The 25,798-nt window shown below is 39.1% G+C and overlaps 1 protein-coding gene across 1 annotated transcript in view; it reads right to left on the bottom strand.

Moving 5' to 3' along the window:
- The window catches only part of LOC121384127 (cerebral peptide 1-like), a 54,498-nt gene that overhangs the window by 1,559 nt on the left and 27,141 nt on the right, over positions 1 to 25,798 (bottom strand). The window contains exon 2 of the mRNA XM_041514367.1: positions 11,239 to 11,294. Coding sequence (XP_041370301.1) covers positions 11,262 to 11,294 — 33 coding nt within the window. The 3' untranslated portion in view covers positions 11,239 to 11,261. The remainder of the gene's footprint in view (positions 1 to 11,238; positions 11,295 to 25,798) is intronic.

Genomic DNA, 25,798 nt, shown 5'->3' with positions numbered 1-25,798 from the left:
GTTAATTTTATTGAAAACAACAGCTCGATACACTGTATTACCTAAGATCTGTTGGGGGGGGGGGGGGGGGGGGGTGTTGTTGTTGTTTGTTGTGTTGTTGGGTTTTTTTTTTTTTGGGGGGGGGGGGGGTTTGGTGTGGTTTTTTGTTGGGTTTTTTTAAATTGCATCATCTCTCTCATGTTGTGCATCATTGGTTGATTTAACTTTGACAGCCAATTTGTGTCTGCGTTGTTAAACGTCCATTCATGTATAATTTTCAAAATAAACACTTTGAAATGATACAGTTTTTATATTATAAAACTACATTCCTGAGGTACTATTATTATTATTATTAGTTATTTATTTTATTAGGAGGTGGTGGTTGTTGTTGGATTTCGGATTTTTTGTTGTTTTCAGTTAGTTTTTATTTTGGGGTTGTATTTTGTTTTGTTTTGTTTGTTTTTCTTGGTGGGGTGTGTTGTTCTTGTTTTTCGTTTTTTCTTTTCTTTCGTAAAGTGCATATTGATAGAATAGTGGTAATGTTAGTTTTTTCAATGATTTATACAAATCGTGACTTACGAAAATTGTTAGTGTTAAATAACAGGAAATAGCTTTAAAATAATTAAATCCAACCTTCATGGAAGTTTGTTTTGTTTAACGACACCACTAGATCACATTGATTTATTAATCATTTGGTAATTTCGATCTATAGTCTTAGAAAGGAAACGCGCTATTTTGTATTAGTAGCAAGGGATCTTTTATATGCACCATCTCACATACATGATAGCACATACCATGGCCTTTGATATACCAGTCGTTGGGCACTGGCAAGAACAAGAGATAGCCCAATGGGGATCGATCCCAGACCGATCGGGCATCAAGCGAGCGCTTTACTACTGTGCTACGTCCCGCCCCAAATGTATATGAAGTAAATTGTGTTACACCTACCCATTGGGTCGTTAAAACTCGCTCAGCGTTAGAGCCGGTACTGTACCGCGAACCCTGTACCTACCAGCCGTATGTCCGGTGGCTTAACCACGACAACACCGAGGCCGGTACCCACGTACCTGAGACAACTGGCCCCGTTACTTGCTGATTATAAAAGCACACAACTAAGCGTTAATTGGCACGTGCGATATTTTCAACAGCGATAACCTCTGTACTGTGTCAAAACAAGGCAATGCATCAAACATCATTTTATTCTTTGATCCGTCATATAAAAAAATACATTTTGGGGATAATAAACTTAATGAGGATATTTTGGTTATCTCGGTAAAAAAAAATTAAACCAGAATTAAATGGCATCTTGTCAAAAACCCGAAGGAAATGTGCAATGGATGGGAGTATTATGACAAATGAAATATTCGTCATGAATAAATATTGCGCCGTAATTGGTTGCGCGATGTTGATATATGTCACCAACGTGACATTTGTGACGAATCAGCTTCTACCCATTATGTTCGGTGTCGCTAGAAGAGCGCCCAATACACGTATTCGAGACATGTTTTCAACGTTAATAAAGTATTTTTAAACACAAATCAGTGTTTTAAAATAGTAATACCTCTTAATGTGGATTTAGTGGTGTCTGGTTCTAGACACAGAACTCTAATTGGTGTAAAACAATACATAAAACGTGATTTGATTCTTCCATTTCGTTCTGTCATGATATTATTATACCGATTTTAAATGTCCAATGTGTGCGTTTGTGTGTGTGTGTGTGTGTGTGTGTGTGTGTGTGTGTGTGTGTGTGTATGTGATATGCGTACGTTCTTTATTTTTTATTTTTTTATTTTTTTACACTAAACTAGTTTACAGCAGGCAATGCATTTAATTCAAGGGATGGAAGGAAGGAAATGATTTATTTAACGACGCACTCAACAAATTTTATATAAGGTTATATGGCATCGGACATATGGTTAAAGACCACACAGATATTCAGAGAGGAAACTCGCTGTCGCCACTTCATGGGCTACTCTTTTCGATTAGCAGCAAGGGATCTTTTATATGCACCATCCCATACATAGGATAGCACATACCACGGCCTTTGATGTACCAGTTGCGGTGCACTGGCTGGAAGCGAGAAATAGCCCAATGGGCCCACCGACGGGCATCGATCCCAAACCGACCGCGTATCAAGCGAGCGCTTTACCACTGGGCTACGTCCCGCCCACTCAAGGGATGGCATATGTACTTTAGCTAAACTAAACACGATGTACGATGTTTACCTTTTGAAGCATCCAACAGGTGAAATATAATGCACATTACTAAGTCACGTTTCGACCTGTATCGCAAACTAAAGGATGTTGCTATTTCCTGTTTATATACTCTTCAAAAAAAGAAACGCAAAAGGGTACAAATGGGTTATAACTCCGATTTTATATTTCCTACCGGTTCATGCTTTGTGAATATAAGGTCATTGCACGTCCCAAACACATTCCCACGGTTACATTCGATAAAACGCAGCTACTGTACAATAAAGTTCCAAAATGTGAATATTCGCAAAAACGCAGCCACGTCACCACTGCACGTGCGTTGTCTGCACGTGCAACATGAACACCGACAGTATAAAAGTGCAGGGTGTTCGCTTGCCTGGCCTCTGTATCTGGCCGACAGTTGACAATCCAGGACATGCCACGTCTCAGTGAACCGCAGAGAAACAATGCCATCGGCCGACTAGACGCAGGCGAATCCAGAACGGCCGTTGCCAGGGCATTCCATGTGTCCCCAAGCACCATCTCCAGACTGTGGGACCGTTACCAGCAACATGGATCAACACGTGACCTCCCTAGATCCGGTCGACCACGGGTCACTACCCCCGGGCAGGACCGCTACATCCGGGTACGCCACCTTCGGGAACGATTGACTACTGCCACCTCCACAGCCGCAGCAATACCAGGTTTGCGCAAGATATCCGACCAGACCGTATGGAACCGCCTACGTGAGGTAGGAATTCGTGCCAGGCGTCCAGTTCGAGGTGTCATCTTAACACCACAACACCGTCGACTCCGACTGCAGTGGTGCCAGATTCATCGACAATGGCCTCAACTGCGATGGAGACAGGTGTGGTTCAGTGACGAGTCCCGATTTCTGCTCCGACGTCATGATGGAAGATGTCGCGTGTATAGGCGTCGTGGTGAACGTTATGCGGCAAACTGCGTGCAGGAAGTGGACAGATTCGGCGGGGGTAGTGTCATGGTGTGGGCAGCCATCTCACACACTGGCAGAACTGACCTGGTCCACGTGCAGGGCAACCTGAATGCACAGGGCTACATTGACCAGATCCTCCGGCCACACATCGTTCCAGTTATGGCCAACGCCAACGCAATGTTCCAACATGACAACGCCAGGCCTCACACAGCACGTCTCACAACGGCTTTCCTACAGAACAACAACATTAATGTCCTTCCTTGGCCATCGATATCACCGGATTTGAACCCAATTGAGCATCTATGGGACGAGTTGGACCGACGCCTCCGACAGCGACAACCACAGCCCCAGACCCTGCCCGAGCTGGCAGCAACCTTGCAGGCCGAGTGGGCCACCATCCCCCGGGACGTCATCCGTACTCTGGTTGCTTCAATGGGCAGGCGGTGCCAGGCAGTTGTCAACACACGCGGAGGCCACACCCGGTATTGACTCCAGATGACCTTGACCTTGGTGGTGTGTCCTATCACTTACTCACAATGGACTAGAGTGAATTGTGAACAATCCTGCAACATTTGGTAATTATCGGACTCACCATTCAATAATTAAATCAATTCTCCAAATGTTACGACAATGTGGTTTTGCGTTTCTTCTTTTGAAGAGTATATATACACGTGTACTGGTCGCAAAAGCGACAGTAATACGTACACGAATTATAGGACTATGATAGCACATACATACACAGAACCATATGTCATGTTTTGGAGGTTTGTTTGTTGGTGTTTTTTTGTTTTGTTTGTTTTGTTTTTGTTTTTTGTTGGTGGGGTTTTTTTTGGTGGGGGTTTTTTTCGTTGGTGTTTTTTTTGTTGTTTTTTTCGGGGGGGGGGGGGGGGATTGCGCGAGTTTATAGTGTATTATACCACGCGATCGAGTGGTCTAAATCCTGCGCACTATAAACGAGTGCAACAAATAACACGGGGAAACAACTCTATGTGGTTCTGTATTTATTACCAACCACCTTTGGATATCATGATTAACATGATGTCATTTGAATGAACACGTATTACGCATGTGAAATTTTGTATTGCACACATGTTCAAGAAAATATTGTTATTGCACGGTCAGAATGGTCTTTATTACAATAGTAAGATTAAATGTGCATGTAATAAAAATACAAAGGTCATATATAGTTGGCATGTTAAAGCCACCTAAAATACTCTTCTTTTTAAAAAACTTATTTTCCTGCTTTTATCAAATTAAGGTTCAAGCACGTTGTCCTGGGCACACACACACCTCAGACACCTGGGCTGTCTGTCCAGGACAGTGGATTAGTTGTTTGTGGTTAGTGAGAGAGAAGAGGTTGTAGTGGTCTTACACATATCCATTGAGTCGATAAACTCGCTCTGGATAAGAACCGGTATCGGGCTGCGAAACCAGTACCAACCAGCCTTATGTCCGATGGATTAACCACATCACCAAGGCCGGTTACAACTTATAAATGTCTTTCTACACATATGGACCTACCAGAAACGTGTACACAGAGCGCATAGAATGGTGTTAAACGTTATTTCGATTTCTACCGGTACACGTTTCCTCAAACGTATGAGTGACTACACATGTCAGCAGTATGTGGATACCATATGTTGAGAACCGCAACCTCCCTGCACGGTTAACTACATTTGGTGTACGTGTAGCCTACGTGTCACTATGCATACCAGTACGAGCGTGTCCTAAGTTGAGAATCGCAACCTCCCTGCATGGTTAAAAACAATTGGTGTACGTGCACGTGTCACTATACATACCAGTACGGGCATGTCGTGTAAGTTGAGAACCGCTACCTCCCTGCAGGGTTGACTACAATTGGTGTACGTGCACGTGTCACTATACATACCAGTACGGGCATGTCGTGTAAGTTGAGAACCGCTACCTCCCTGCAGGGTTGACTACAATTGGTGTACGTGCACGTGTCACTATACATACCAGTACGGGCATGTCGTGTAAGTTGAGAACCGCTACCTCCCTGCAGGGTTGACTACAATTGGTGTACGTGCACGTGTCACTATACATACCAGTACGGGCATGTCGTGTAAGTTGAGAACCGCTACCTCCCTGCAGGGTTGACTACAATTGGTGTACGTGCACGTGTCACTATACATACCAGTACGGGCATGTCGTGTAAGTTGAGAACCGCTACCTCCCTGCAGGGTTGACTACAATTGGTGTCTAAGTTAAAGTGTGTTAAGGACACCGCTCGAGCACATAAATTAATTAATTAATTAATCATCAGCTACTGGATGTCTCATTTAATAATTGTGACACGTAATCTATAGAGGAACTCCGCTGCTTTTTTCCATTAGCAGCAAGGGTACGTTTATATCCACTTTCCCACAGTCAGAACAGAATAAATCACGACAGTTTATATGCCAGTCGTGGGATGGGAGGGGGAGTTAAATAATGGTTCCACTGAGGGGATTCGATCGTCCGAACCAAGCACCTCAACCGAGCGCTTTACCAACTGAGCTACATCCTGCACGCAGGTTAACTACACTGCGTACACGTGTACGTTTGTCTTCATACATACCAGTACGTGCATGCCATTTAAGTTGGACATCTCAACATCCTTATTACATGGAGAAGAACCCGAGTTTCCATTCTACATGCTAAATACTGTTTCTAATAATTTAGTTTCGTTCTACTGTGGGTTATCAATTACCGGAATCAGGCTCTTCTGCGGAAACAAGACATACAAAAGACTTCAATTATTTTGATTAAAACCGAAATGTGGTGGAAACACTGTACCCTAATACAACTATAAGAGCTATATGGACACTAACACACGGCTGGAAACATTAGATATTAGCATTAGAAAAGATACGTTCGCTTCAAGCTGTCACACAAGAAGCGCAAATGTCATGTTAATTTGTGGAACATAGTAATTTGATGTAACTAATGTCGGAAGTCTCTGACATTTTGTATTCTACCGTAGTTACCAAAAATCAATTATTATTAATAATAAAATAAAAAAATAATAAAAATGCATAAATAATAAAATGGAAGTCTCGCTTCGCCAACTTATAACATGATTTCCTAATTATTATTTTTTTTTTTTAGTGGGGAGGGGGGGGAGGTGGGGGCTGGGCTGGATCAAAAAAAATATTTTTGGTAGTAAATCTTAAGGCAGAGATGAATTTTACATGTAGAATGTAGGAAATTGCATTTCAGGAAATCTAGTTTCAAAATTGTACAGGACAGCATGCCCCCGAACCCCCTGAAAACTTTGCTTTGCGCCCTCGATCTCAGTCAGACCCCCACCCCCACCAATGTCTTGTTAATTCCGCCGTGCCTTGAACTGCTGTTTTAATACATTCGCATGTTTACCCTATAAACATACTAGTATACGGTAAACAGACCAGTACGGGGTATACCACCAAATCATATTACATAGACGGCGTTTCAGTCAACATATATACGCCTTGGATATTTAATAATATAATTTAATAACCCATCACCGTTAAAGTAAATCAGAAAAGAAATGTTCTAGCTAGAATTTTGACAGAGCAGAACGCTAACCTAATTGTAGGGCATTTTTAAAGCAAGTGCTGGATATATGTATATAGTCTTAGTTCCGCACAAACATTGTCATCCTATCTTTAATAGAACCCCGCACGTATGTTAAGCACAACAAAAGTTGATAGATACAATGACACTATTTCACACTGAATTACAAAGAACTTCTGGCCAGAAAAAAAACCCACACAATATTTTATGACGACACTGTTACATTTATCAACTGGCAGCATTAACTGCAGTATGGAAAGTTGGCTGCACTTCGAACTTTGACCCAGTGAGAAACTATTTGGTATACTGCTAACTAATGGAATTTCCCGAATCTGCTTCTACTGTAAAATGTTTACGACTAATAACATCATTTTAACGACTTAAAGGGACATTCCTGAGTTTGCTGCAATGTTTTAAGATGTTATCGACTGACAGACTTTTAACGATTGCAATTAGATATGAAATAGATTTTTCTGCATAATATATTAGTGGCTGTATATTAAACATGTTTCTGATCGTTCTAATATTCGTACTAGTATATTAAACATGTTTCTGATCGTTCTAATATTCGTACTAGGTTAAATTTTATTTTGTTTCCTAAAATAATTATTTTTTCGTACGTACGAAATTATTTGAAGACAAAATCCAGTTTCGGCTTCTTACAAATATTAAGACGACAAGAAACACATTAAATATACACACACTGATATTCTAAACAAGAAAATATATTTAATATGTAAGTTTAATCGTAGAAATATTTTATTAGTCGGAAACATCTTACAATGCAACAAACTCAGGAATACATTGTATAACTTTCAAACTGATCTGGCCTGAGAACATGTCACCATGTATTTGCATCATTTCACTCAAAATGTACAAATACACAGTGCTTCGTTTGTAACCATATATTGCTCTTTAGTAGCAATGCAAATGTGAATAAAAGTTGTCATTTATATTTGGGGCTGGACGAAGCCCAGTGATAAAGTGCTCGCCTGATGAGGGATCGGTCTAAGATCAGTCCTCGTCAGTTGACCCATTTGGGCTATTTTTTCGATCCAGCCAGTGCACCACGACTGATATATTAAAAGCCGTGGTATGTGCTCTCCTGTCTGTGGGATGGTGAATATAAATCTAATATTTTACTACTAATGGGAAAATGTAGCGGGTTTCCTCTCTAAGATTATGTGTCAGAATTACCAAATGGTTGACATCCAATAGCCGATGATTAGTAAGTCAATGTGGTCTAGCTGTGTCCTTAAATAAAAAAATCTAGCTGTTTTATCCAGATTCGGGCATTTTCGTTTAATTCGGGCAAAAATAAGCCTTCCCCCTACACAACTTGGAGCCGTACGCCTATAATTCAACAAGTGAATGAGCCAAGCACCTATTGATAATCGTTGTCCTAATAAACGATTTATTCCGCGCCAGGCAGTACCGTGAGCGAGATGCTAAAGCTGCTTACACGATACAATTTATTCATTAAAACCATATGCGATCGCAGTGCACTTTGTGGGCGGAGGTGAACCGAAGTCGTAAATCGTCATCATACGGGACAGCGCGATGATCGCTAACCGTGGTGCAGCTGCTCTTGGTCTGGGTAATGTGTTGTGATCGCTCGAGCCATCATCGGACGTAATGCCAGGTGCAGACTACCAACTGTCACGACGAAGTTGGCCAACTCGACGGTTGCGTTGTAGTTTCCCCAACTCCCGACTTATGACGGATGCGCTCAGATTAACAACTAATGGGTTATACGAGGAGAATCGAGTTGTAAGAGCGCTCGCTCAGACTAGCAACTGGACAGTCGTAGAAGTCGTGAGAGCAGAACGTTGGCCAACTTTGTCGTGGCAGTTGGTAGTCTGAGCCTAACACTAGGCTTTCCAATACTGGTGCCCACACACGGGGAGGTGTAAAGTTTGCTCTATATATATATATATTCTTCAAAATAAGTAGGTGGAGAATTGCCAAACTTGTAAGGTATATTAGCTGTGGGGAATGGTTATATGATAATAGTGAATTAATTGGGCAAACATTACAAACGGTAGCTCAGTATTACAGTAGGTTTTATGGAAGCCAAAGATCTTGAAGGACGATTGGGGTCAGAAGTGAAATTTGAAAGTTGATGTTTTTTTATCAGTAGTGGGTGATACCGCCACGATGTGTCAGACATTCATTCAGTCGACAAAGCATACTGCGTACGAGTCTCCCAGTGGCCATTTGAGGGAATCTGTTCCACTCCTCTTGCAGCGCCTGACTAAGTTCCGCTAATGTGGTCGGCGGTCTTTGGCGTTGACGCACACCTCTCCCTATCATGTCACAGACGTGTTCAATGGGGGAAAGGTCTGGGCTTATTACTGACTATGGCATTCGATGTATACGCCACAAACAAAACAACAACAACTGTATAATCAACAGAATGAGAAAGATTGACAGAAATACTGTTCCACAGTGATTAATCAACCTTCCAGAAAATGGTCAAAATCGAGTACGGGGAAACTGCGTGGTGCACGTGCAAACTATGGAATGTGTTTCGGTTTGTTGATAAACAGACCTGAACGTTCTTTACTAGGATGACCATTCCCAGTCTGGAGCTCGACGCGGTAAGACGTGTTTGTTTCCTTGTGCACACAGCACGTGCTCCGTGTGCTCGACCCCTGCGCGTGCTGTAACCTCACCGTGGTGCAGGGTTGTAACATTCTCTTTGAGAATGGCCAATACGGCACAATTTTGAGTAAAAGTCAGTATCTATCTGTGATTTTTGCATTTTTGCACAGTTCCTTACACTGTTTTTATATAAATCTTGAATTTTTATATTGATGTTGATCATCACCTTATTTGTTTGCATTACCATAGTTTGACACCCAATAGCCGATGTATTTTTCGTGCTGGGGTGTCGTTAAACAATCATTCATTCATTCATTCGTGTGCTCGACTTGGAGATCCTTCATTTCGTTATTTTTGTCAGCGAAATGAAGTTTTCTACTGGGATGTATGCGGCCATTGGAACTGATTGAACGCTGGAATGCTTCTCGTTTCGACAGCCTGCACCACCAGGTTGGATTCTTTTTTAGCGAGATTCCTTGCCTCCACGTCATTTCTCCGGCTAACAATGTCGACTTGTTTTTTTCGTGACTTGTATGACGGCCATTCTGCAGAATGCCACGGTTGTTCGCGTTTAGTCTCTACATGTCCGAACCTGTTTCAGCAGCACTGGAAGATTGACTGTCCCACTCTGAGAAGAAACAGGAAGCAGGGTCGGCCCCTACTACTCTTTTCTAGACTTTGCTTTATAGTGATACCATCTCGTATCCTCCGGAGTCGGGCCCGTCCGCACCACCATGCCTACCCATGACGACTGGACTATACTCTAGTCTGATACTCTCTCTCTCTCTCTCTCTCTCTCGTTCAGACGAATCCGGCTTCTCAAGATCTGTATTTCAGCACAGCACTACACCTTCAACGTCTAATGATTGTCAATCTAGGCGTTTTCTTGACGGGATGCAACCCATCTCGTCCACATAAGCTGTGCACCCAAACGGCCTTAACGAGCCACTCACGTGGACATATCGATCGGACTTTAAACTTTTAGATCTGCGTTCAAAATTTTATGTCGAAATTACTTTCTTTTCTTAATATTATTAAATAGTCCGATCCTCTCTCCTTTCTCTTATTTAATTTTGGACTGTCCTTCTAAAATGCTCCAAATTACTAGTATATAAATATTCGGCCGAGCAGTCAATTATTTTTATTTTTGGCGTGTAACTTTTTATTTATTTATTTTTTGTAATTCTATTAACTTTTTTACCAATCGCTATTTCCGGAATTCTGCCCATTTTCAACTCTACCCTCCCCCTCCCCACATCCCGAGTCAGGCCACCGATCTTATCGGAGGTCGGACTCTGGATGTGCGTGTTCGAAACCCTAGTGGTATATGAGCACGTTAAAGTATTTACCTATCTACTAGGATGTCTGTGGTCAAAACGTATGTTCGGTCTAATAGTTGATATTAACATTAATATTTGAGGTTCCTCTACTTTTTTTATGAAGAATATATACATACATGTATATATATATATATATATATATATATATATATATATATATATATATATATATATATATATATATATATATATATTTGACGTTATTAACTTTGTTTAGTGTTTTGCTGTTAAACTATATTAAAATTGACTTTTTAAGCGTGTGTAAGAAATAGAATAGTATGCTCGTGCCCGTTAGATATTATTTATCTCACAACTCCTGGTATTCAAAAGTATATAACAAGCGAATACGAGCACTGGCGTAGCCAGGATTTTATGGTGTGTGTGTGTGGGGGGGGGGGGGGGGGGGCACCCACACTTTGTATGTATGGATGGATGGATTATTTTATCAAATTTAATTTTAAAAATTAAAGTTTGATGTGGGGGCATGGTTACCGTGCCCCCATCCAACCTCTGACTACGCCACTGAAAGCGAGTTAGATATATTTAGCAAACACCCGCTGTGAGATAAATCGTTTCTAACGGGTACTCGTGTGTTATTCTCTATCACACTTACCAGTCTTGGTCTGTGATTTCAAGTTAAGTGCAGACGCGACGTCTCTGCATCTCAGCCTGAAATGATAAAGACGTGAAGATCATGAGTCATAAATTAAACCTTCATCATATCCTAATAGCTGGTGTATTCACATTCAGTCCTTGCATTCCTACACGCTTATTAGCCAGCCAAATCCATCCAAAATCAACGGAACTGACACTCACGTTTGGGGTGTATAGTATCCACTTCCACAGGGACGATATTAAGAGTGGGCACAAACCAGATTTTTATATTTATGACAAACATTACTTACGAATTAGTTTCATGTTTAGAATATAGGTATCTGTATACTCAGCTCGTTCCAGCCAGTGCACCACGACTGATATATCAAAGGCCGTGGCATGTGCTATCATGTCTGTGGGATGGTGCATATAAAAGATTCCTTGCTACTAATGGAATAATGTAGCGGGTTTCCTTTCTAAGTCTATATGTCAAAATTACTAAATGTTTGACATCTAAAAACCGATGATTAATAAACCAATGTGCTGTAGTCTTATCGTTAAACAAACAAAACCTTTTTCTTAACTTGTAAATTGGCTATGTGAAGGGAAAGTTTATACCACAGTAATTTTGTATAAACATGATAGATTAATATATCTTATAAATATGTTAAAAGCACAGCATTAAAGCGATGTTTTTCTCTCAGTTAAGACATATAGTAGAACTGTGCGAACCTAATTAGTAAACGTGTAGCGATAACTAGGATTCGGCAATACCTAATAACAATGCATAGATTTTGATGTAGACTTCAGCGGGCGTGATCGGGTACAGACCCGTTCATGTCGCGAGATCCGGGGAAACACGACGTAGATTTACGAGCATACTGGCACTTACGTACAGGCGTACAGTGGAGGGAAGAGTGTATTGGTATTAATAATAATTATATTGGGGACTACTACTGAGGAATCCGTGGAGTCCACTCCTTTACGGTACCGTACTGAAGTTGCCCTCTAAGGGAAACCTAGAAGGCGGAAAGATTAATAGGAATAAGCGGTCTGTGGCTCATGGATTCTCCTCTTTGTGGGGTCGAAAAAGGTGGCGCACCCAAGGTACCTAGGAGCCACCATCATGTCAGGATTAAAGTTAAAGGCTGTTGGTTGTCTCCCCGGTTCTTGAAAAAAAATCCGTTTCCCGCGACCGAATTGATACAAACTTTTAAAACTGGTCTTAGTGTTGTGTTTTAAACACGTTGAAGTCTATATCACATGAAAGATGAAAAACTTCGAATGAGTAAGAGTGCGCGAAAGGTTTAGAAGTACAACTGTTATTCTTGCACAGACAGTGGTTAGCGTTGTTATTTTAGTCTAATAAGATGAGCCTCTTGTTACAAGGCGCCTTTTTGACATTGTCGTGTCAATGTAATGGAACACTTATTCACTTTGAAATTTATATACGTTCTGTCGCTAAAGCTCGTGACAAATAAAAATCACAGCGCTAGGGACATAAACTTGATACTGAATAGTAGCGGGATTGATATCCTAATTTTGCAACAATAGGATTTAACGTTTACTTCCGCCCCGTCGCTAATTGCATTTTGTTGCGAAGTTCATTTGTCTGTCCTCACTAACGCTGTACAAATAGATAGTTATTATCAATCAACAGTCTAACGATCTACTGCTATCGGTCTCGTATATCTAGTCACACCATCTTGTACTTGTATAGTCTTTATCGAGACTTCAAAATGTATCTCTGACATGAAAACAGGAACGAAAAGGATCGAGAAAGTATTTGAACATACTCGACAAGCCAAAACCACTAGCAATAACTTTATAGTCCGTCCACTCCTCCTACAAATATTCTTCTTTTGTAAGTAATTTTAGTTCGGTTTAACGTAAGAAGAAAAGTAAAAGTGTTTTTGGAAATAAGAAAAACAATTACTATTTTTGTGTGCAATTTAGAAAACAATCGACTCAGATATAAATAATTTGTAGTAAATTCCATAATTCGTTCCCTGTGGGTAGTACTATAGATAAGAATTTATTATCCACATGGTTCAAAATAAACGTAATTTAGATTTATACGGGTGTCAAATATCGTATAGCACGGGGATAGTTATAGAGAATAATTAAACTAGTTCCAGTGAAAGATAGTACAGTTTATATTATGAGTATGTTTGCAGTCGTACATTGCGACAAGAGTTATTAACGAATCGTAATATAACCGGTACACGGGAACGGGGGCGGGACGTAACCCAGTGGTTAAACGCTCTCCTAATGCGCGACTTTCTGATGGAAGCATTACAAAAATATCCCATACCATATTGTATTGCACAGGTGCATTAATTACCTATAGGACAGGAGTAGTAAACATGGTACAGCACGTGGATAGTAAACACTGTATTACACAGGTGTAGCATAATTGCATGATACATGTGTAGTAAATATTGTACAGCACAGGTGCAGTAAATATCGCATACAGCACAGATATCCGCTTTTTGACAGTATTTGAGATTTCTTTGAAATCTGAACGATAAAACCACATTCTCATATAAAAATCGTATATCTGCACAATGCAGTCAAAAGGAAGTTGGGCAAAGTCGTGATTGCTTCCATGATCCACTATCAGATGCTGGTCATTGGGAGGACTGCCACTCAGAGGAGATCCGTAACAAGATGCTTCATCCCTCTTGCATCGCCTGTACGAGGACTGCCACTATTTAGTTTAAATGGTTTAACTTTAGTTCATTTTAGTGTTCCATTTCAAAATAACAACTTACTCAAATACCTTATTAATAAAATGATCATTCCTGTACTGATTTTGACCCATTTCCATACAGACACATTCTATTAGTATTAGTATGCTGATAACATTAACTTGCATTCCGCGGCCCGCCAGATACAAACTATCTGACAAAAACTGGTCATTTCGTAGTAATCCTCGGGGCATGGCCCACTTATTACGGTCACGTTCGCACATACTCGATCTGCACTTAACGTATAATTATAGTCCCTTGGTGCATTTTAAACTACGGCTAGTTGATATATTTTAACACTTGGTAGAGAGAGAGAGAGAGAGAGAGAGAGAGAGAGAGAGAGAGAGAGAGAGAGAGAGAGAGAGAGACTAAATAATTTACACCGAAATTTATTTCAGTCTTGTGATTCACTAATCAGCTGAAGTATTTCGAATGCTTTGGGAATGTTTCTGGATTATTCTGTGCTTGACGTGTTTTAACTACTGATATTATCTGATTTCAATCAATGTGTCTATTTTATTATCCACACGGTTCAACATAATCGAGTTGATAAAAATCATACGTGTTATAACAAGTGTAATGACGTAATTTTGGGAAGCGACGCCATAACATAGCGTTGCTTATTATCCATATTGTTCAACACAACCGAGTTAATAATAATAACAATACGAAGCACACGTGTTCCTTTTGCAGTATTCACTGTATGATGTACGTTCTGCCATAGAGTATGGAGCAGCCATTTGAGGTACAAAGGAGAATTCGTGTATAGATGCTATTCAGAATAGGGCATGTCGATTCTACCTAAGAGTTGGTAAATAGACACCCACTGCAGCAGTACAGACAATGGAAAATCATTATTGCACAGTGGTGTCGAATTGTTAATTGTGAAGTTTTAGTCTTATGGGGTGAACAATTATGCAGTATGAAATCGAATTTAAAAACTTGGATTTTTTTTATATCAAACAATTTTTTTTTATTCAGTATGGCTTCCCTGGGCCACTGCGCGTGCTGTAACCTCAGGTGTGTAACATTATCTTTGAGAATGGCCAATACAGCACAATTTGAAATTTTTAGTAAAAGTCAGTATCTATCTGTGATATTTGTATTTTTGCATGGTTCTTTGCACTGTGTTTTTATTTAGATCTTGAATTTTTATATTGATGTTGATCATCACTTTATTTGTTTGCATTACCATAGTGTGACACCCAATAGCCGATGCATTTTTCGTGCTGGGGTGTCGTTAAACATTCATTCATTCATTCATTCATTCATGCTTCCCTGGGTTTACTAATGTTAATGTAAGAATGAGTAAACGAATATTGTTAAATAGCTTGTTACCAGCTATGTTGACCAGATATGAAACAGACTGGTTAATTAACGTTCGAAGTAATACTAACATTAAAGGGACATTCCTGAGTTTGCTTCAATTTTTAAGATGTTATGGACTAACAGAGACGTTTTAACGATTGTAATTACATATCAAATATATTTTTCTGCATAAAATATTAGTGGCGGTATATTAAACATGTTTCTGATCGTACTTAGTGATTTCCCTAAAAATGTGGCAAAGCATGGTAGACCAAATACTTTTGGGGCATTTTCACCATTTTCGGGGCACTTGTTTTTCATTCACAATACACAAAAATTAATTGAACTAAACATTAATGTAATATATGTGCTTGCTTTAATAAATGAATCGCAAAAGATATAAAAGACATATTTTATTAATTAATAATACCTTTTGGGTGTTTTATAAAGGCAATTTTAGAATTAGTGAACAAGGCTTGTTTAATCTCAGGGGGCAGCATGGCGCTGATTAAGGCAAGATGGTGCTAGACTATTGAGGCATGGTGCTGCACCATGCTAAAACAAGCTAGGGAAAACACTACTAGGTTAAATTTCATTTTATCTCCTAACACATTTTCTTTTTCGTACGTACAAAACTATTTGAAGACAAAATCCAGTTTGGGCTTCGTACAAATATTAAGACGACCAGAAACACATTGAATATACAGACAATGATATTCTAGACAAGAAAATATATTTAATATGTAAGTTTAACCGTAGATATATTTCATTAGTCGGAAACATCTTACAATGCAGCAAACTCAGGAATGTCCCTTTAACGCATTGTGGGAAATTATAAGTATTGTATTCAAGTATAAGTATTCAATTCTGATAAACAACTCAGGAATGTACGAGTCTTATGGATAACGTTATGTAATAAAACAATTATTGACCACATATTTGGCCAATATCATATTTTATAGACCGAAACAATTGATATGGACCGATGCCAATAACGGTCAATAATTAATAGCTATATATTACATGACAGGTAGAAGCGATAACAAGACATAGATCAGGGCTCAAGCGAACGGGCGAAGTGAGCCCTAACTTCGCTCTGACCAACCCGACTTCGCCGTGATAGTCACTGTAAGGCGAAATCTGTGTCGCCTTTGCGAGTTACACAATCATGGATGAATGGTGAATAACTTGAGGAACATTAGATAGAGGGTCATCCAGTACAGATGTTCATTGTGTGGATCTTATAACAACTAAATAACGAGCAATTACTAACAATAGGGTCTGCGTTCAGCCTAACGCAGTTGATATCCCGTTCGTTAGACCACTGACCAGAGAGGAGGTGGATATTGGAGGTAATGCCCCCCCCCCCCCCCCAATATCAAATCGTTTCCCCCACCACGTTACATATTTTCCTATCGTCCTATAACATGACTCATAGACATAATGGTTTCCCCCGACTCCCCCACCCATAGTATGGGTGTCCACCTCAATATAAAATTATGGCTACGCATTAGATCAGTTTAGGGGCTTCTGGTTAAACCAACTGACCACACCAGGAACTAGTGCAATAGTTAGAATAAAAGTTTGTTTTGTTTAACGACATCACTAGAGCATGGTAATTATTTAATCATCGACTATTACTCATCAGAGAAAACCCGCAACATTTTTCCTAATGCAGAAAAGGATCTTGTATATGCACTTTTCCACAGACAGGAAAACTGGTGCACTAGTTGGAATGAGAAAAAAACGCCCAATCAGTTGAATGGATCGACCGAGGTGGTTCGATCCTGCGACGCAAGCATCCTGAACGAGCACTCAACCGACTGAGCGAAATCCCGCCCCTCAGTGCAATGGTTCGCGAACGTTAAGGTACATCGTTTTGTCTGAACGCATGTGAATGTCTGGGCGTTGGCGGGAGTGTAAAAGAAGATCTGCACAATCCGCTATTATTGACTTTTATTTTGTTGTTTTTTAAAACAAATCCAAAACATTCGAAAATACCACACATTCGGTTGGTAAATATTTTTGTCTGGTGTATAAAAACCAAATATAAAAAAAATACGGATTCAACAAGACCGGAGTGGGTGGTTCCTTCCGCTTTATGTATTTTATTCCTGCAAGTTATTTTGGTCCTCAAGTCCAATTAAAACTCAAACACGCTGTCCCGCACAAACACCCCACCTAGCTAAGCTGTCTGTCCATGTGTTAATAGTTAGTGAGTGAGTAGTGAGAGAAAGAAAGAAGTGTTTTATTTAACGACGCACTCAACACATTTTATTTACGGTTATATGGCGTCAGACATATGGTTAAGGACCACACATATTTTTTTTAGAGGAAACCCGCTTTCGCCACATAGGCTACTCTTTTACGACAGGCAGCAAGAGATCTTTTATTTGCGCTTCCCACAGGCAGGATAGCACAAACCATGGCCTTTGTTGTACCAGTTATGGATCCCTGGTCGGTGCAAGTGGTTTACACCTACCCACTGAGCCTTGCGGAGCACTCACTCAGGGTTTGGAGTCGGTATCTGCATTAAAAAGTCCATGCCTCGACTGGGATCCGAACCCAGTACCTACCAGCCTGTAGACCGATGGCCTGCCACGACGCCACCGAGGACGGTGAGTAGTGAGAGAGACACACACAGACTGAATGAATGAATATTAAATAAATCCCAGCACAAAAAAAGCGTCGTCTATTGGGTGGAGCAAACACAATAAATATCACAGGCAAGTAGATTTAAACTCGGTCTAATTAAAATTAGCTTCGCTATTACATGTAGACCCAGTAGAGTTAATTTTAATCAGATTGATTTAAACTTCAATCATTTTTGTGTTTATCATAGTGGTTATTTACTGTTTTTAAACATAATAATAAAATACTATATTAAATTAATTTAAAGGTTTTAACAAATCGCGATATATGTATTTTAACAAGTTTTCATCGGAATTATCGTCGTTTTCATATTGATACCTTTTTTTCTTCTTTTTTTCCTGTTTTTTTCTTCATTCGCTAATTCACCGGCCTCGGTGGCGTCGTGGTAGGCCATCGGTCTACAGGCTGATAGGTACTGGGTTCGGGTCCCAGTCGAGGCATGGGATTTTTAATACAGATACCGACTCCAAACCCTGAGTGAGTGCTCCGCAAGGCTCAATGGGTAGGTGTAAACCACTTGCACCGACCAGTGATCCATAACTGGTTCAACAAAGGCCATGGTTTGTGCTATCCTGTCTGTGGGAAGCGCAAATAAAAGATCCCTTGCTGCTAATCGGAAGAGTAGCCCATGTAGTGGCGACAGCGAGTTTCCTCTCAAAATCTGTGTGGTCCTTAACCATATGTCTGATGCCATATAACCGTAAATAAAATGTGTTGAGTGCGTCGTTAAATAAAACATTTCTTTCTTTCATTCGCTAATTCATTTATTGATTCGAGACAATCATTCCCTCACACCATACACAACCGTAACCCGTAGGTCCATGGGTGGGCACGTCATTATTTCTCTTTATTGATTGTACTCGTAGATCCCTAGTTAACCAAATAAAGACACTGTACTGTTTGTCCAATCTCCTTTCTGTCTTGGAAAACCTTAATTGGATACAGTCACGTCAAATACTTATAAGTTAGTAAGGAGGTACGTAAGTATTTTAAAATGTGGAAGAAAATCAAGTATTTATTAAAGGGACAGACCCTAGTTTTTGTTTTAAACACTACAGCATATGTTTCACTATTAGAGCCATTTATGATCACTGAAATCAAGCATTACTTATATTTTGTTGTTTAGATTATCTCTTTCCATAGAACCGAAGTGTTTCTGGCCATCCTGTTGTTTCTAATATCACAACATGCATTTTTCATATATCTAAAAATGCACATGTGTCTGAGAAGTAGTGGTTATTGATTCGATTTCTATTATGTTTTAAGGATATTTTCCGTTTTTAACGCCACAGACTCTTCTTTCACTCTGTTGTAACTTTATCCAAATGTGTTACAGGTTTGTAGATTAATTAAACTTAGTGTCCATGTTTAAGCGTTGAAACTAGGGTGGGCGCCTTTAAGAATTTCGACAAAAGTACAGGGAGAAATTACTTTTTATGTGCTTTGACATTGTTGTGGCCGAGTTACCTTGTATGGTTTTGTATATACATGGATTTCATAATGCAAATTGTATTCGAGGTTTGGCGACAACATGACTATGACCACATGACGTTTAACGTACGTGTTCGTCTGACATCGTACTGCACGAACTCGTTCCAAAATACACTGCTTTAATGACTACAAAGCCGGGCTCAAAAGGATTTACCCAGTAGGATGGGTGAATTATTGTGTGGAACAAAATCGGGTAATGAGCCAATACAGCTCAGAGTCAATCCTGCAACTGTTTATAGCGTCAATGTGGTACCATGTTATTGTTCTCAGAACCTAGAATGGCAGCGTCAGGGTTCATACTATAGTGTTAAAACAGTACTTTTTTTGTTGTTGACAATACTGAAAATTTTGTTTTACATATATTATGTAAATGGCAATAATATATACTAATCAGGGGCTGCTCCAGGATATACTTTCAGAGAAGGCGGGGGGGGGGGGGGTGGGGGTGGTTGACGAAAAAAGGGCATATGGACCAATTCGTTAAAGGGGCATACCGATAGAAAACATATTAAACGAGAAACAAAATGAAACACTTGATTATTTTAGGGGGAGCGGGTCCTCTGTCCACCCCACCACCCTCTTGGGATTTTCTTCTGCTACTCAAAGAAGTCAAGAGGTATTATAATTAATACATGTTACATGCATGCGCATTTATGAATAAATCCATTACCCTGAAAGAAACAGCATTAATGATTTCACTTTATGTTCCAAATAAGAAAATGAAGAATACTGCCCTTGCTGTCTGTAATATTTGTGGTACTGATGATCGCGAATAGTTTTTTTTAACAAACAAAAAAAACTTTAAAAAAAAATACCGTACTTTATAGCAAATACACATAGCAATATTCTTTGCGTAGATTGCTAGGAACAGAAATTGCACATTTAGTTGCTGTATGTGCGTAATTTTCTCTCAAAATACAGTGAGCATTACGAACATGCAGTAGGGGAACAATACGAGTTTAAAATGTGTTAAAGTATGTTTTGTTTAGCGACACATCTAGAGCACATTAATTTATTGATCATCGGCTACTGGATGTCACACTTCAGCAGTGCACTGGCAAAACAAGAAATAGCCGGTCGCTTTACCACTGGGTTACGCCCCGCCCCTTAAAACCTGTTATGGTAAAATGCACTTGCATATAAAATATATTTAAGGATCATTGTAATTAAGGCAGGTCTCGTTCTACGTTTATGTGTCGTTGGCTTTGTGTTGGTTGTTGTTTTGTTTGATGTTGTTGTTGTTGTTTCTTTGTTGTTATCGTTGTTCTTTTGTTTTGGGAGTTTTTGTTGTATTTTTCGTTGTTTTATTTGTTATATTTTGGAGGGTTTTTGTTTTTGTTTTGGTTTTTTTTTGGTTTTTCTTGGGGGGAGGGGGTTCGTCTTTGTGTGTTTTGTGGGAAGGATTAGATCATTGTAGATTTTTGTTTGTGTTATTTCCCTTTTGACTTTTGACTATCACTGTTGTCTACGAACGAAACGAAGCATTGCAAATTGCAACTATGCAGTAATAATGCATTTAATTAAAGGGACATTCCTGAGTTTGCTGCATTGTAAGATGTTTCCAACTAATAAAATATTTCTACGATTAAATTTACATATTAAATTTATTTTCTTGTTTAGAATACCAGCGTCTGTATATTCAATATGTTTCTGGTCGTCTTAATATTTGTAAGAAGCCCAAACTGGATTTTGTCTTGAAATAATTTCGTACGTACGAAAAAATATTTTAGGAAATAAAATGAAATTTAACCTAGTACAAATATTAGAACGACCAAAAACACGTTTAATATACAGACACTAATATTTTATGCAGAAAAATATATTTGATATGTAATTATAATCGTTAAAAACTCTCAGTTAGTCGACAACATCTTTAAAATTGCAACAAACTCGGGAATGTCCCTTTAAAACAACATAGCTATAACGATTGTTTCATCTCTCTCTCTCTTTCTCTCTCTCTCTCTCTCTCTCTCTCTCTCTCTCTCTCTCTCTCTCTCTCTCTCTGTGTGTGTGTGTGTGTGTGTGTGTGTGTGTGTGTGTAAAATCACAGTGTAAGGGGCTGTGTGGGAAAAGTATAATATAATACATAAAATCAAGGTTAGTATGTTTTAAAGGGACACACCCTAGTTACGGCTAGTTGTTAACCATTACGGCGTTGTTTTTCGCTATTAAACCCATTTTTTCACAAATAAAATTGCACTTTACTTACCGTTTATTATTTAGAATATACATTTCCATTCACCTGAAGTGTTTTTTGGTTATCCTGGTAATCCTGGTGTTTGTAATACCACAAAATGCATTTTTCGTATTTCTTAAAAACGGACGCACGTTTGAGAAAAAACCGTTGAGCAGACAAGGTCTAATCTATTTTTAGACGGGATATTTCCATTTCAATGTCACAGACGTTGGTATACCACGTGACCGTTATAATTTTGGTTCGGTTTGTTTTCTCGTGCACGGTTCGCGCAATCAACATCCGATTTGTTGTTGTTCATTTGTGAGATTTTTCTTCACAGTTCGTGAACATTTTCAGTAACAATAAAGTTCAGACAAGTAAGTATCTCAATACAAAACGTTACAAACCCTTAAAACCAATAATTTTGCTAAGTCCTACGATATCTGGAGAGGAGATACAATCAGGACAGAACAGTTGGAACATGTCCAGGAGAGGTGAAAAGAACGCACCCCAAGTCTGTGAAATTTGTCGTGACGTAGGCATTGTTGTGCTTCGAGTGACATCAGAATACAAACTTTCAAAATTATTTCAAGCAATTGGGATATGGGGATTCCCATGGTACTTATCGATATAAAACCTGCTTTTTCACTCCATTTGATAAAAACATGATCTAAGTGTGTTACAGGTTTGTAGATTAACCAAATTATAATTTATTTTCGCTGGATGGAACTAGGGTGTGCGGCTTTAAAACTTTGTATAAACGTCAATGTGTTTTAAAAACTTGACAATTAATTCTGAATGGAATTTAAAGGATTCCAAAACATTTTTGTTGTCAAATATATTATTTCTAGTCGGCTTGAGATGATCACACTCCACCTAAATGTGGCGCGAAGTCAGTGTACACTGACAATGTTCACACTGAGGAGCATCCAAATGTAAAAAGGGCGGGACGTAGTCCAATGATACAGCGTTCGCTCGATGCGCGCTCCGTGTGGGATCGATCCCCGTCGGTGGGCCCATTGGGCTATTTTTTGTTCCAACCAGTGCACCACAATTGGTATATCAAAGGCCGTGGTATGTACTACCCTGTCTGTGGGATGGTGCATATAAAAGATCCCTTGCTGCTAATCGGAAAGGGTAGCCCATGAATTGGCGACAGCGGGTTTCCTCTCTCAATATCTGTGTTGTCCTTAACCATATGTGTGACGTCATATACTGTAAACCGTATTAATATTGCGACGTGTTTTTTTTCGCGAATGTATACCTTAGCGCATGTTCGCGATGTGTAAATTTCGCGAATGACCGTTGACAGCTCAAACAAAAAAAAGTGGATAAAGACAGATCACTGTAATTGTTATAAAGTAAATCAATATTCTGTTATCCTACATCAAGAAATTGTACCTGGTACAGAGACTATAGAGGGGATTAAGCCCTACCCACCTCACCTGTATTAGAATCACAACTCACAGCTTCAGTTGTTAACTGTTAACACCCTTTGGTAGATAAAACAATTAACGATTAGTCACCATCAAGGAGAGCTCGTGTACAGACTGTGCCTGTTGAGTGAATCTTTTTGTGAATTTATTCTCAATAAAATATTTCAAAACAAAACAAATTACTTTAAGTACACTTCAAACTGGAAAATAGTGCGTGCGTATTAATTTCGCGACATACGGTTGGACGCGAACGACGCGAAATTTATACGCACGCATGTTTTTCACGGTTTACAGTAACCGTAAATAAAATGTGTTGAGTGAGTCGTTAAATAAAACATGTCTCTTTCTTTTTCAAAATGTAAACCGATAATGCTCTAAAGGTCAAGGTTTTGGGAGTCGTGTGCTGTCAAAATAGAGCATCTGGGGGTTACAGGGTAAGGGAAAAGGACACATGGTCCAACTAGTAAAAAGGGCAACCTAAAGATATTAATTACCAATTTTTTTTTTATTTTTTTTTTTAAACGAAGAAAAACCCGAGACACCTGCATATAATTAGGAGTCGGTTTACCTACCCCATTGGATCTTGTTTCAAATAGTAGTTGTTTCACATCTACTCATTGTTTGTTTCGGTGTATAATCAACAACAAATTCATCTAACCCTTACGCCTACCCATTGAGTCGTTAAAACTCGCTCTGGGTGGGAGCCGGTACTGGGCTGCGAACTCTGTACCTACCAGCCTTATGACCGATGGCTTAAACACGACACCACCGAGGTTGATGTAGATACTAATGCTGCTTATCAGCTGAAGAGTTCTGAGTTGCCCCACATAGTGACGATTCATTAAAACAGGTTAAAGGGTTATTCCTGAGTATGTTGTATTGTAAGATGTTTCCGACTAATACAATATTTCTACGATTAAACTTACATTTTAAATATATTTTCTTGTTTAGAATATCAGTTTCTGTATATTCAATGTGTTTCTGGTCGTCTTAATATTTGTAAGAAGCCCAAACTGGATTTTGTCTTCAAATAATTTCGTACGTACGAAAAAATCTTTTTTAGGAAATAAAATGAAATTTAACCTAGTAAAAATATTTAGAACGACCAGAAACACGTTTAATATACAGCCACTAACATTTTATGCAGAAAAATATATTTGATATGTAACTACAATCGTTAAAAAGGCTCTGTTAGTGGATAACATTTTAAAAGTTGCAGCAAACTCAGGAATGTCCCCTTAAGGCACAACTGCACCATCTGTCGTGCCGTTACTTATTGTAGCATATTAAAGGGACATTCCTAAGTTTCCTGCAATGTTTAAGATGTTATCGTATATTACAAAACGAGATGATTAATGTTGAGGAAGAACCACGGTAGACAAGCAGGCTCCCAATAGCCGTCTTAAGCCAATACTGCTTTCTCTGTACACCAAACAAATCAAAGAAATTAATTATTCTCCAGCAACATCACGCCAGGTGATTGGTTTTTGAAGGGTGTGGCCGAGCCATTGAAGCCAAAGTCAGTTCGATCGGTGAGATGCAATTTAAAAATAAAAAACCCCACCATGCCCTTATTTAAAAACAAAAAAGTGTGCGTCTACGTTTTTCCAACTTTTACTTTTATTTTACGGGATCCAATTTGTAATGATAAAAAACGAACGTCCTATTATAAGTAGGTTATCAATCAGTATAACTCAAGACACGTAATCATGTTAAGAGGCGAGATGCTTCCCTGATTATTTTAAGTGCCATTTTTATTTTTATCATCGACTTTTTTTAAAAGAATGATCCTGTTTCACACGCCTGATTTTTTTACAAACACTCAAACCAGTAACATATAAGCGGAGTCTTAGGGCACTTTTCCGTGAGTGGGCGTTTTAACGCTGTTACTCAAAACCGCCTCCGTGATATAGAGTCGCTGCCATTGATATCAACAGAATCAACTTTTCAGGCATCCGTTTTTCGGGTTCCGCGCCCTCGCCACGCCAAAAACCGTGAACCAGAAAAACATAGCACTCGGTTGAGTTAATAAGCAAAGGCGAAACTGAGAAAACCTGATTACAGTTAGTATAAGTTTACATGTGTTCGTTTACTTCTTAAACTAACATTAAAATACACTGATTTAATTGTTAATTCATTCCATGTATTCATACATACTTTCATGCTTATAATATCCAATCATGGTTCAAATACGGTGGTTTAGGGGTTAATTATTAGTGGTTGTAGTGAGAGGGAAGTAGGTGTATTGTTTATACTCCTGTTAAATTCGCTATGGGTGGGAGCCGGTACCGGAATGTGAATCCGGTACCTACCAACCTTACGTCCGATGTCTTAAAGGGACATTCCCGAGTTTGCTGCATTGTAAGATGTTTCCGACTAATAAAATATTTCTACGATTAAACTTACATATTAAATATATTTTCTTGTTTAGAATATCAGTGCCTGTATATTCAATGTGTTTCTGGTCCTCTCAATATTTGTAAGAAGCCCAAACTGGAGTTTGTCTTCAAATAATTTCGTACGTACGAAAAAATCTTTTTTAGGAAATAAAATGAAATTTAACTTAGTACAAATATTAGAACGACCAGAAATACGTTTAATATACAGCCACTAATATCTTATGCAGAAAAATATATTTGATATGTAATTACAATCGTTAAAAAGTCTCTGTTAGTCGATAACATCTTAAACATTTAAGCAAACTCAGGAATGTCCCTTTAACCACTACACAAGCCAGTAATTCACTGACGTGCCATCCTGTTGGGG

The sequence above is a fragment of the Gigantopelta aegis genome, chromosome 10 (assembly GCF_016097555.1).
Source record: "Gigantopelta aegis isolate Gae_Host chromosome 10, Gae_host_genome, whole genome shotgun sequence".
NCBI lineage: Eukaryota > Metazoa > Mollusca > Gastropoda > Neomphalida > Peltospiridae > Gigantopelta > Gigantopelta aegis.
Note: the sequence above shows the minus strand (reverse complement) of the source record. Positions and strands in the feature narration are given on the sequence as shown.